Here is a 14,468-nt window from a genome sequence, read left to right as displayed (position 1 = left end):
GGCAGAATTAGAAGTTGTGCCGGAGACTATTCCCGACCACGCGCCCGCCCAACCTGGTTCTGATTGGCTCAGATCTTCATCGCAACTAATAACGGGTTGCTATTGGTCAAAGAAGCGGACATTTTTTTGTGTGAGGGGAATTAGCGAGGAGCCCCTAGATGCAGACCTATGGGCGTACCTCACCTCGACAACAGGCAGGATGTGACGCACCTCAACGCTTGGCAGGATGTGACGTCACCTCCACAAGGCTCCATGGCCGACTCTCCACACCCTCTAGCCCGACCTGGGACACCCTCCTCGGCCACTTTCCGCCCAGAGCCGGCCTCTATACCTCCGTGACGGAGGGTCCGCGGACCCCCAGAGCACCAGGGCCGACGTGCCGGACCCTCAGCCCGACTTGGGACACCCTCCTGAGGGGGGCGCCACCCAGCAGCGGCATCTATACCTCCGTGACGGAGGGTGTTCCCACTTTGTGCGGGAGAGTTTTTCAAAGGCAGGGACAGGGGAGATCAGCCCAGGGGCTCCTTGGAACGGACCTAGCTCGGGCTAGGAGCGACCGTTCGAGGCGGGACTGGTACCCACGCGTCCGGCTCGGGGCCCCGGAGCCAGCCGTGGTGGAGCGCCGCCTGGCGGACGCACCGCGGTACTGCAGGCGGCGGAAATAAGGCCACAGCTCGGCCCCAGAGCCACCTGCAGGGACGGGGCCGGCTCCCAGGGGGTCCCCGAGGGGTCCCCCACGCTCGGGGACCCCCGCGGACCACCTCGCAGCCCAAAAAAACCCGGCCGAAACGGCCAAACCCAGTCCGTCCACCGCATCTATAGCGGATACCCAAGCTCGTGGCCGTGGGGCTAACATATTGTATATTTACTGTATGTATACCATTGTGTTTCATGTGTATAAAACATATTGTGCATTCAATAATATGCTATTAAAATAATAGATGAATATGATCATGCTTTTATTTTAAACATGCATGTACCACTGCCATTTATAAACATAGTTTATTAACTGACAACCAATACTATCAATCTAGCACAAACAATCTGCCAATTACACAATAATCATGTAAACAAGCTATTCAAAAGAGGCAGATATTTTATATTTAAAGACAAAATATATTTTTTTCTTTCTTTTTAAAAATACAATACAGATATAGATTTTATATAATTATTATTATTATTGTTCAACAATTTCGGGGACCCCAGTATCCCCGCGGACCCCCTAGGAGTCACAGACCCCCTGTTGAAGAACCCTGGTGTAAAGCCTTTTATATCCATGTGTTACTTCGAAACATGAAGACGAACGGCGCTGCAGGGTTAGCACTATGGGTTAGCAGCTGGACTGGTCCAGGGTCTCCCTCATGCTCTGCAAGGAAGCAGCCTCTAACACAGGACCAAGAATTCCACTGCCCTACTAGTGCTACACTCTAGTCAAAATAAACTAAACTACTTCGCTATTCACAAAAACAAAGGTTATTTTGTGTTGTTGAAAGTGTATTCTCGAGAGTGGAAAACCTCTCAGCACCCCATCCACGCTGTAAAATACACTTTATGAGCAGAAAATAAAATAAAAAGTGCGCAAGTGACTTCTTGCCGCTTGTGGAGGTCACGTGATGTCTCTGCCTTGTGGAGGTGCCCTCTTGGCTGTCGTCTCTGCTCCTCTGCCTTGGAGGAATGAGGTCACTTCCTGCCTCCCATTGAGCTTCCTGTCTCCCATTGAGCTCCATGGGCTACAGGAGTCTGCGCTTGGGTGCTCTCGGAATTAGCTAAAGACGATTGGCTAAAACCAATAATGTACCTGCACACAGTTCACGCCCATAGAGATGCGAAAGCCAGACGAGACACCACTACTACTATGGGGCTTTTAAGCCGTGACATCATTTTGTAGGCAGAGGAGAATCTGCCCCCAGAGCATTTTCTGTCCCTCGCCATTTTCAACAGATCCGAGACAAAAATAATGACTAAAGTATAATTCTAACACTTTCCTTTCAACAACAAAGAGAATAAAAATGTGTAAATAGTAAAAATAGTAAAAAGATTCACGGAAACTGGGGGCAGAAATGCTCCTCTGCCTACAAAATGATGTCATACTTAACAGCCCCATACCGCCGCGACACTTTTTATGGGACAGTGGGACACATACCGTCACATACCTATAGATGGGACAGATACTGATGCTTGCTTGCATGTTCTTTCATGTCTCATTTGACAGTATTGAGTGAAGATCCTACAAGAAGCAGCATAGCGGTCCTCAACATAATAGACTGACATGTTTTAATGGTAGGATATCATTGGGAGGCTCAACCTTCCACATTATATTATATTAAAAAATAGTTTTTATGGGGGATGCTTGAATTAGCCCCAGAAGATAATTAAACTAGTTTTAGGCTACATTTAACTTCACAGTGGACAGTAGCCTAAGCAATGTTAGAATTGTCGGTGAGGAAGCAGATACGATTACTTTTATAGTTCATAGACACTGGACTGGAGCTCTCTCATTCAAAGTGCTGGGCTGAATTTATCAGATAGATTAGGCTTGCCCATCTGTTAAATGTGAAACCAACCATGCATGTGCTACAGTGGGATAAATGACCTATATTGAGTGGTGGTTACTGGTTACTTATAGCCAGTGCCACTATCTTTCGTTTACACTAGTGACGCTGCGTAAGCCATAATAGACTAGTTATAGCTGTTGTTGTAATGCCTCCAAAGATCGATTTGCAGTGTAGGCTATTTGCTGACCCAGTCCACCCGCAGCGATGGAAGAAATCAAACATAGTCTGGTGTCTGGTCAACGCATAAAGAATTGGTCCTTTGCTCATGAGACGTGTAGGCTATCGCACACACATATTGAATTTATTTGAATGCAGTCCTATGCGCCAGGGAAATCGGCTTTCATGAAGACTGCGACCCAATCACTCGAACTCTATGGACAGTAGCTATATTTTCACGGTCCCACCGCCTATAGGCTATATCTCAGTTTGTTCCTCACATAATCCATATATTAGAGAGGAATTTGAGTAGGCTACCGCTACAAGACATACTTACTTGCTGTCATTTTCATTTGGCCTTTAAACGGGTGTCGAGTCCCCCCCCCCCCCCCCTCCATCTCCCGAGCCAGACAGGGGAGCCCACCTCCACCCCCACCCATTGTCATGTTAATACCCCCACTGGCACTGTTTATGAGCGCTGGTTGATGTGTGAAGAGCTCGTTGTTTATGAACGAGCCCCGCTCTCTCACACAAAGATGGGCTTTAGCATTGACCCCAGAAAGCCTTCACCACGAAGTAAAACACCCCCCCTGCAATCCTTCCTAAAAGAACTCTTCCTGCTTCCATAAGAGAGCCTCCATCTGAAAGGATTCTTTTGTATCGGGGGGAACGGGGTCCAAGCAGACTAGAGGGAGAGCGCAAGTTGGGGGAGGGGGGTTTTGGTAGGGTTGGATCTGTATGTGGGGCTGGGATAAGAGGTAGCCCATAAGTTCAACAGAGGACTTGCTTGGCAAGCCTGAGGACTCTAGTCTAGTGCCTTTCAACTCCTCTCACAGACACTGTGGGGCTAGACTTTATTATACTCGGTTAATGACCTCTAGGCCAAGTCACTGTAGTCACTTATTAAATGCAATCTTTCCAGTTTGATATTGGAAGACTATTTCTGGATATTGAAACCTTGGACAAGAGAGAAGTATAATACAAAAGGTTATAATATTAATATACAGTAGACATTTTGACACATCACACAGCATCATGAATGTAATCTCCACATGGGGATTGTGGAGCAGGAGGAAAATATTCAGCTACCTCAAGGGGAAATAAGATGTATTTTGTGCCAGTAGCCATGAAGATTTATAAGGGACAGAGGTCGCTTGGCTAGCTCTAATTACCTCCGAAGCAACAACAGCTCATTACCATAAGAATCTAACATGCGTAGGCTACTATGTGTATTCTTATTTCTTTTGTCCAGCATAATGCAAGCTTTCTCAAAGGTGTATACGATTGTGGTCAGGAGGATATACTGTTGTATATTTGGTCATTATTGATGACGCCTCCTTTTTTGTGAGATTTTTTTCTTTTTACACTGCTGTAGTGTTGTACCTGTATGTACAATACTTAACTGCTGTACTGCCTTTGGCAACTGAACTCAACAGGATCATTAAAGGGCTTATCTTATTAATTAAAAATTTAATTAAATGTAAGCATTTATTTAATTTAACTTAAACTAAATATTGCCATTGTGCTGTAATTGGACATTTCTAATTAGGCTACTTTAAATATAATATTGCAATATATTTTTAAGTTTCACCTCAATTGATGACAGTCAAATACCATATCGCCACACGCCTAATAGGAACAATTGTTATTGAATAGGAAGACATAAAAATGTCAAACATTCTTTTAAAGTATCACGCCATCTACAATTCATTTTCATAAACAATTGAGAATTCATACAGGTTTTATAAAAAAAATGTAAAAGAATTTATTAGTCACACAGTTGGTTCAAAGAATTTGAATTACAAATGTTTACAAACCAACTCTCCTTCCAGCTGTAATTTTCTTTTTTCTCAATTGTGAATATATTTCTCAATATTTTTATGAGAGAACAAACAGGCTTAAATCTGGACATCGCTCATAGATTTGAACAGCTTCCATTACATCTTTTACAAACCAGTAATAACTTCCCCCAACTGTTAATAGGCCAGACACAAGGCACTAAAATACGCCTACCGGGTATGTGAATCTAAATCATATACTGTACATACTTTAGGTGTATCAAATCAGAATTGGCTTATCTGTCAATGCATGAAGCCTTACAGTTCTTTAACCAACCAGCATGTCTTACTGGGTATGTATTGTTAGTTTAGTGATTGTACATTAATGCCAGCGAAAATCCCTATAGGCTTAATTTACACAAAGAGCTGTTTGAGTTTTGAAGGAATGAGTACAAATTTGCTCATGTAGAGGTGGTATAGCTGGTTCATTGGTTCTCGGCAGAAAATGGATGGTCTTCTAGGTCTGCGGCTCTTGTGAGTAGAGCCACATCACATCTCTCCACATTGGGCAATGACGATAGGGAGCTTGGGTTTGTTGTTGGGACCAGTAGGAACATTCTGTTGGGATTTGGGAGGACATTTATGTTAGAAACTTCTCAAATGTCATTGCAAATGATCTAAAGCTTGGTTTCCTTCATTGGTCTGATCAATTGTGACAGGACTTAGTAATTAGCTTCCTTTCCAAATTAAAGCAAGGTTTCGATCATGTATAACTAACTAGCTGTGATATAACTCAAAATATTGGAGAGATATCTTGCTCAGTTGCTACATTGATTAGAAATTGATGATCCAAAATGGTCTCCTCAATGGCTTACATTGAACGGTGAAACACGTTGACTTAAGCCACTATGGTGTTTAAAAAATAAATAAATAAAATCTATCCCTATCAATAGGCATACACCCTGCCCCATACATAAATAATAATAATAAAGTATTATTGAATAAAAAAAATACCCATCCCTGCTTTCAATCCGAAGTTAAATATGTTGTCCTTGTATATTGTATCATGTATGTATCATTAATAGTTGTAAGAGTATATGCTGGAAAAAGGTAGATAAATAGCTTTCTTGGCCAGCAGAGGGGAGAAACGTGCAATGGAAAGCAGGTCATGTAGGGATACTGTCGCAGTGGTGACCACATTTCTTTTTTACAGCAATAAGTGTACACAATACTATCATATAAGTTACACACGTTTTTTTTCCCCCCTTACTGTATATCAGAATCAGTAGCTGCCTGTACATGAAAAATATTCCTTCAATCAAATTTAAACCATTTTTATCAAAGATTCCAACATGTTTAGTTTACATGGATGCTAAATAAAGTGATCAGCTTTACACACCCCAAAGCATTTAATTAGATAGTAGTTAAATTGTTAAATAATAGTAGTGTAATATTAGGGTCCATAAATTAGGTGTAAGCCCCAAAAGGGTAAAACAAGCTAATAGAACATTTTGTACTCATCAAATATTCAGGTAATTGAATACATTAAAACTTCAAAATCAATGACAATAGACTTTTTCATTACCTCTATTTTCCTCATGACCAGCAAGCCATCAACAATTTTTCCTGAAATCGTTAAAAAAAAAAAAAATACTAATTAGTCAATAAACATTTTGCTCCCACATGAATAAATTCAAATTGATTCATAAAACACCATACCAAAAACGACATGCTTCCCATCTAACCAGTCACACTTGGTACATGTGATGAAAAACTGACATCCATTTGTTCCAGGACCACTATTTGCCTGAAGAATAATATGGAGAATATGAATTAGTATGCAGAAGATCTACAGTGTATTATTGTGAAGGACCAAGAGCTCTAAAAATATATTAGTCAATCAGGATTGGGATTATTTACTTTTTGATTTTATCCATGCATTTTTTTTAATATAGGCTATATATGTTTAATATAGTGGATGGGGAGTGTAATCTTTTACACACCATGGACAGAAGACCAGGGGCAGAATGCTTCATTTTGAAGTTTTCGTCCGCAAATGGACCTCTGTAGATGCTGCAAATACCAGTTCCATCGCCCTGCACAAAAGTACAAAAGCCACATCATTTACGACATGAAATCTAAAAAGTAATACACAACATATCCACTAGGGGGGAGAGATGGATATCATTTTCCACTTCCACTATTATTGCTTATAATATTTTATATTGATCTATGTTAATTAGGATAATAAAGGTATCTATCTATCTATCTATCTATCTATTCAATGCTCAAATCAAGAGCAAGGATCAAGTCAATGCAAGTTTTTATTTAACTCACAACAAAAGGTTACCCAGTATGGCTTGGATTTTCCTAGCATGCAACCTGCCTCTGTGCTTTGATACACTAGTGCAAACAAAGTGTACACATATGAATGTTTCAGCAAAATATTTATCAATCATGTGCAACATCACATTTAAGAACACTGAACATGGTTAAAAAGAAAAATAGGTTTAAACTACTAGAGCATTAATCTGAAACAGCAATGTAGTGCAGGGGTTTTCAAAGTGGGTGACGGGGCACCCTGGGGTGCCGTGACGGCAGTCCAGGGGTGCCGCGAGATAATTTGATAATGGAATTTATTTGGACACTTGAAAAAATATTTAGTATCATTTTAAACATTTTAAACAAGTACAAAGTTATTTTCAGTCAGTACTAACCAACATGGCTATTATCTCAACATTTTCCTCGCAACATAATCACTAAAATATCGCCATTGTCGGGCAAAAACCTCGTATCAAATGTTTCAAATGTGTAAGTCTTTTGGCAAAGCAAAGCCCTGCTTCATCATATAAGACTGTCGCACAAAACTAGTGAAAACAGCCGATCTACGATGCGAGGCGTTGTGTGCTTGTAGATCTGCTGTTTTCACTAGTTTAGTACATTTTATAGATGATAAATACAAAACGAACGGTTTTGGACATATAAAGTTTCCACCCGACAACGACAATATACGATAAATATAAGGTGCTGGGAGTGAAAATTATAATGTAGGGGTGCCTACAATGTATAGGGGTGCCCTGAGCCAAAAAAGTTTGGGAACCCCTGATGTAGTGGATCCCATATACTGACTGCGCTTGCAATGTGTCATCAGAGAACAATCATTAACTAAAATGCAGTTGAAGTGTGTGTACTCACATTTACAAAGTCTCCACCCTGGATCATGAAGTCTTTGATTACCCTACCAATAAGCAATAAAAAAAATGTTAGGGTAGTCAACCTTGTTAAAGTTGCCTAAGAGACATTTTTCCACACTATGTAATTTCCTCATTTCCTTTTAATAATTTAAATTATATCATTCTGTTTCTAAAGGCTTCACATTCAAACCTGCTTTATTACTATACAAATAAATGAATTAATAAGAAACTCTCCGGTTATATTATTTTATTCTGCATTAGAAAATATGCTTTTCAGTAATGTGAATGTTACAGCACATACTAACAGTATTAGGTAGGAAATCTCAAATATCAGTGGTGATAAATGATTTATCAAAGTGAATGACAACTATTTGGGGGGAACGATTCACTTCACCATTCCTGTTCCCTTCCAGTAGAAGTGTGCTTACCTGTGGAATGTGCAGCCCTTAAACCCAATAGGGACACCATCTTTTCTGAGGGTGAGAAGTTTCAAACAGGAGAAGAAGACAAAAACATTATGTTTCTGCAAATTGTGCAAAACACATCACTGCATATACAGTATTTGCCAGTGTTACATTAACAAACGTCTGTAATAGCGGTCTGTAAATGGTACGTTTGCCTACTTAGGGCAGGTAAACAACTATTTAGAGTTGTTCCGTTCCAGTGAATTAGTTAAAAGTAGGATTTAGCAACCATTGTGACCTAATTTTCCTACTTTATACTGTATAATCTTACCAAATCGGTATAAATATCATGACACAAATGATACCACGGTACCACCCCCAAGACAAAGATTCCAATTCCAGTTACCAGGCTACTATTCAGTTATGTGGTATGGGCCAAAAAAAGAAACCTGAGCAGACAGACAGATAGTTGGATCACTTGGATGTACAGATTTATACACTTTTGGACTGTCTCATGTTTGTTATGTTTTGCATTTGTTTCATAAATGGACAACAAAAGCAAGAATGTGTCCAACTATATAAAAGGGAGAAAGAACAAGGCATTTTGCAAAGAACATCAGTGTACAACTACATTACATTTCCCTGGATAATGATTTTAAAAACAAACGTTGACAGATAATGTGCAAATATGATATCCAGGGGTGGACAAAAAAGTCCCTGTCATTGTCCAAAGTAATACAGTATATTACGTAAATGAACATAGGAACCAACATACTAGTAAGACGCCTTAGGGAGACATGCGACCTCGCCCTTGCCATCTGGCCAGTGATGTATATCGGACCAGTTACCCATATATGGAGACCCCTGCATGATGGTCAACAATGTTATGTCAAAACATGCCCATATATGGGCATTACCAAATACGGGCATTCCCAGATACGTCCTTAATATTGATGACATTGGGACAGGGATCTCCATATATGGGCATAAAACATATTAGTAAAGCAAAGCTGGGTCTTGGCAAGTTAGGGCCTGGGTTTGATGCCTGGGGATCTCCATATATGGGCATAAGGGGGTACCGTAACAGGGCATCATCTGGGAATGCCCATACTGTATATGGACATTTTATTTATTTTATCCGTTATTAAAGGAGACATCCAGACCAAAACACATATAGGGTTAAATCTGCCTTTTATCATACCCCTTCATACCTGCTTTAGTCGATTTTTTTCATAGCTGCCCCTGTTGCTAGATTTCGGCTGCCCCTGTTGCTAGATTTCGCGGGCTCTCTCATAACTAACCGAGTGGATTGTCCTTAGGCTAGTGCGGTTATTTCTTTAGCTTCAAAGTTAGTATTTTTTGATTGGATTGTGTTTATACAACGTCCTGAGACCAACCAAACCGCTGTTTTGACCTCACAGTTACCCTTAATTGTCAAACAGACCCCTCCCTCCCCTCCCTTTCTAGCCTCTCCTCTCCCTGCTCTGGTGCAGAGCAGAAGCCGTTTGACAAGTAAGGGTGCCTGTGAGGTCAAAACAGCGGTTTGGTTGGTCTCAGGACGTTGTGTAAACACAATCCAATCAAAAAAATACTAACTTTGAAGCTAAAGAAATAACCGCACTAGTCTAAGGACAATCCACTGTGTTAGTTATGAGAGAGCCCGCGAAATCTAGCAACAGGGGCAGCCGAAATCTAGCAACAGGGGCCGCTATGAAAAAAATCGACTAAAGCAGGTATGAAGGGGTATGATAAAAGGCAGATTTAACCCTATATGTGTTTTGGTCTGGATGTCTCCTTTAATATATATACATATATACATATATGGACTTAATATTAACGTTTTCGGGGAAGGTAGGGTGTAAATCAGAGTAAAGCAGGCTCTTGGACCAGTTAGGGCCTGGGATTGATGGCATAAAAGGGATTTTGTTGGGAAATGACCATATGGACTTCTTATTTTATTTTATCCTTTATTATTAATAATAATAATAATATGTATCCATATACATACAATATATTTTATGCCCATACATGGATATCCCTATTTGAACCAGCCACACAGATATATGAGCCATGCCTTTGCCATCTGGCCAGTGATATATAAACCAGTAAGACTCCCTAATCGGGAGATAAGCGCTTATCTCCACAAATAGGCCAAAAGTTTGTTTTACCAATTATCAAGACATACGGGCAGTTGACAGTTTGCCATGGTTACTCATTGAAGTTGAATCTCCATATATGGAGATAACCTACGCATCACACTAAGTCTGACCTCACCAGCCCATATTTGGGCATGAGCAACTTATGTCTCCATATATGGAGATATGATGACATCACACAGTCCTCAGCCGATGATGTGGCGTGATGTCATACAATACACAAACGAGCCCTACAGTATAAAGGGGCAATTCTTGCCAGGAAAGAAGCATTTCTTCGACTCAGACCTTATCGCCAGGGTTGGCTTATAGCAGCTGTCGGTAGGACCATATATGGATTCTGTTAGTGTGGATCTCCTAACAGGGCATCATCTGGGATACAATCCCTTTTATGCCCATATATGGAGATCCCTAACAGAATCCCTTTCATGCCCATATATGGAGATCCCTAACAGAATCCCTTTTATGCCCATATATGGAGATCCCTAAGAGCATCCCTTTTATGCCCATATATGGAGATCACTAACAGCTAACAGAATCCCTTTTATGCGCATATATGGAGATCCCTAACAGAATCCCTTTTATGCCCATATATGGAGATCCCTAACAGAATCCCTTTTATGCCCATATATGGAGATCCCTAACAGAATCCCTTTTATGCCCATATATGGAGATCCCTAACAGAATCCCTTGTATGCCCATATATGGAGATCCCTAACAGAATCCCTTTTATGCCCATATATGGAGATCCCTAACAGAATCCCTTTTATGCCCATATATTATGGAGAAATCCCTGCTCTGAGTATCTGACATCAGTGTGATGTCACCTGTTTATGCCCATATATGGAGATCCCTGCTCTGCGTATCTGGTTGCTATGGTAAACAGTTGGTTGCTAGGGTAAAAAAACATGGTTGCTAGGGTAAACAGTTGGTTGCTAGGGTAAAACCATGGTTGCTAAGGTGGTTGCTAACGTACACTAACAGACCAGCAACAACAGACTGTTGCCACAGCAACGTACACAAAGGTTTGTGTACACATGTGGTGTGATGTCATACTGGGCAAAGGTGTGACGTGTGACGGACGGACGGCCGGTGGAGGTTTTCATAGTAAACTGCTCCCTGACGGTCGCAATTACATCAGGGTTAAAAGGGATACCCATATATGGACTTTTACAACGGTGATGTCACCTGTGATATCACCTGTGATGTCACAGTGACAAGGGAATCAACCCATAGACTGTAAAAACGTGTACTGACTGACTGACACAGTATGGATATTCGCAATTACATCAGGGTTACCAGTAAGACTCCCTAATCGGGAGATAAGCGACCGTTGGTCGCTTATCTCCACAAATATCACAACCTCCACCTCTCACGTCATACGGGTAGCCATAGTTACACCTGGAATGTTGAATCTCCATATATGGAGATAACCTACGCATCACACAAAGTCTGACCTCACCAGCCCATACTTGGGCATGGACGACTTATATCTCCATATACGGAGATGGCCATATATGGAGATACGATGACATCACAGAGTCCACAGCTGATGATGTGGCGTGATGTCATACAATACACAAACAAGCCCTATATAAAGGGGCAATTCTCACCAGGGAAGAGAGCATTGCCTGGAATGTTGAATCTCCATATATGGAGATAACCTACGCATCACACAAAGTCTGACCTCACCAGCCCATACTTGGGCATGGACGACTTATATCTCCATATACGGAGATGGCCATATATGGAGATACGATGACATCACAGAGTCCACAGCTGATGATGTGGCGTGATGTCATACAATAAAAAAACAAGCCCTATATACTGATGCGATACGATGACATCACAGAGTCCACAGCTGATGATGTGGCGTGATGTCATACAATAAACAAACAAGCCCTATATACTGATGCGGAGATATGAGCAGGGCAAAGGTGTGACGTGTGACGTGTGACCGACCGACCGACCGACCGACCGACCGACCGACCGACGGACGGCCGGTGGAGGTTTTCATAGTAAACTGCTCCCTGACGGTCGCAATGAAAACCTCCACCGGCCGTCCGTCCGTCGGTCGGTCGGTCGGTCACACGTCACATTTTTGCCCTGCTCATATCTCCGCATCAGTATGTAGGGCTTGTTTGTTTATTGTATGACATCACGCCACATCATCAGCTGTGGACTCTGTGATGTCATCGTATCGCATCAGTATATAGGGCTTGTTTGTTTATTGTATGACATCACGCCACATCATCAGCTGTGGACTCTGTGATGTCATCGTATCTCCATATATGGCCATCTCCGTATATGGAGATATAAGTCGTCCATGCCCAAGTATGGGCTGGTGAGGTCAGACATTGTGTGATGCGTAGGTTATCTCCATATATGGAGATTCAACATTCCAGGCAATGCTCTCTTCCCTGGTGAGAATTGCCCCTTTATATAGGGCTTGTTTGTGTATTGTATGACATCACGCCACATCATCAGCTGTGGACTCTGTGATGTCATCGTATGTTTTAAAAATCGGCCTGAAGGTGGCGCTACAATAGGGCCATGTGAGAAATGAGGGGTGGGGTCTCCGCGTTGCCTTGGCGGACGAATAGGTACCGGCCCCGGCTCTCCCGGACGCTCCTAGCCCGAGTTACGGCATTTTATGTGCGCTGCAGTGGCAGGGGGTCCTCCACTGGGGGCGCCACCACTTTTGCATCCGTTCTGGAGCACCAGGAGTCGGTGGTCCCCGGGAATTCCCCGTGAGCAGCCCCGTTGGGGTGGTCATTTGGTAATTTTTGCACATTGTAGTTTGGCAGGCAAGGAGTGTGTGTGTAAAATCTGGCATGGATCGGGTCAACGGGTGCGGAGATATAAGCAGGGAAAAAGTGTGACGTGTGAGCACATTTGGTCATTTTTTACATCTGGGGGTCCCCCAGGGACCTGGGGGTCCCTGGGGCTCCGGGGGTCCTTGGAGGTTGTAGTTTGGCAGTCAAGGAGTGTGTGTGCAAAATTGGGCATGGATGGGGGCAACGGTTGTGGAGATATGAGCAGGGCAAAAGTGTGACTGACTGACTCAGCCACGGACAGCTGGTGGAGGTTTCTACAGTAAGTAGCTCCCTACGGTCGCAACCAGTAAGACTCCCTAATCGGGAGATAAGTTGGTCGCTTATCTCCACAAATAGGCCAAATGTTTGTTTTACCAATTATCAAGACATACGGGCAGTTGACAGTTTGCCATGGTTACTCATTGAAGTTGAATCTCCATATATGGAGATAACCTACGCATCACACTAAGTCTGACCTCACCAGCCCATATTTGGGCATGAGCAACTTATGTCTCCATATATGGAGATATGATGACATCACACAGTCCTCAGCCGATGATGTGGCGTGATGTCATACAATACACAAACGAGCCCTACAGTATAAAGGGGCAATTCTTGCCAGGAAAGAAGCATTTCTTCGACTCAGACCTTATCGCCAGGGTTGGCTTATAGCAGCTGTCGGTAGGACCATATATGGATTCTGTTAGTGTGGATCTCCTAACAGGGCATCATCTGGGATACAATCCCTTTTATGCCCATATATGGAGATCCCTAACAGAATCCCTTTCATGCCCATATATGGAGATCCCTAACAGAATCCCTTTTATGCCCATATATGGAGATCCCTAACAGCATCCCTTTTATGCCCATATATGGAGATCACTAACAGCTAACAGAATCCCTTTTATGCCCATATATGGAGATCCCTAACAGAATCCTTTTTATGCCCATATATGGAGATCCCTAACAGAATCCCTTTTATGCCCATATATGGAGATCCCTAACAGAATCCCTTTTATGCCCATATATGGAGATCCCTAACAGAATCCCTTGTATGCCCATATATGGAGATCCCTAACAGAATCCCTTTTATGCCCATATATGGAGATCCCTAACAGAATCCCTTTTATGCCCATATATTATGGAGAAATCCCTGCTCTGAGTATCTGACATCAGTGTGATGTCACCTGTTTATGCCCATATATGGAGATCCCTGCTCTGCGTATCTGGTTGCTATGGTAAACAGTTGGTTGCTAGGGTAAAAAAACATGGTTGCTATGGTAAACAGTTGGTTGCTAGGGTAAACAGTTGGTTGCTAGGGTAAAACCATGGTTGCTAAGGTGGTTGCTAACGTACACTAACAGACCAGCAACAACAGACTGTTGCCACAGCAACGTACACAAAGGTTTGTG

General features: G+C 42.3%; 1 protein-coding gene across 2 annotated transcripts in view; it reads right to left on the bottom strand.

Annotated features, from left to right (window-relative positions):
• Positions 1–4,532: 4,532 nt before the first annotated feature.
• The window catches only part of ppih (peptidylprolyl isomerase H (cyclophilin H)), a 34,676-nt gene continuing 24,740 nt past the window's right edge, over positions 4,533–14,468 (bottom strand). For both annotated transcript variants that reach the window (XM_080733539.1, XM_080733538.1), the window contains exons 4-9: positions 8,112–8,156; positions 7,685–7,727; positions 6,493–6,585; positions 6,209–6,296; positions 6,075–6,115; positions 4,533–5,107 (exon numbers count right to left, since the gene is read on the bottom strand). In XM_080733539.1, coding sequence (XP_080589665.1) covers positions 5,039–5,107; positions 6,075–6,115; positions 6,209–6,296; positions 6,493–6,585; positions 7,685–7,727; positions 8,112–8,156 — 379 coding nt within the window. In that variant the 3' untranslated portion in view covers positions 4,533–5,038. The remainder of the gene's footprint in view (positions 5,108–6,074; positions 6,116–6,208; positions 6,297–6,492; positions 6,586–7,684; positions 7,728–8,111; positions 8,157–14,468) is intronic.

Source organism: Nannobrachium achirus (genome assembly GCF_963921795.1).
Source record: "Nannobrachium achirus genome assembly, chromosome: 9".
NCBI lineage: Eukaryota > Metazoa > Chordata > Actinopteri > Myctophiformes > Myctophidae > Nannobrachium > Nannobrachium achirus.
This window is presented reverse-complemented; position numbering and strand designations above follow the sequence as displayed.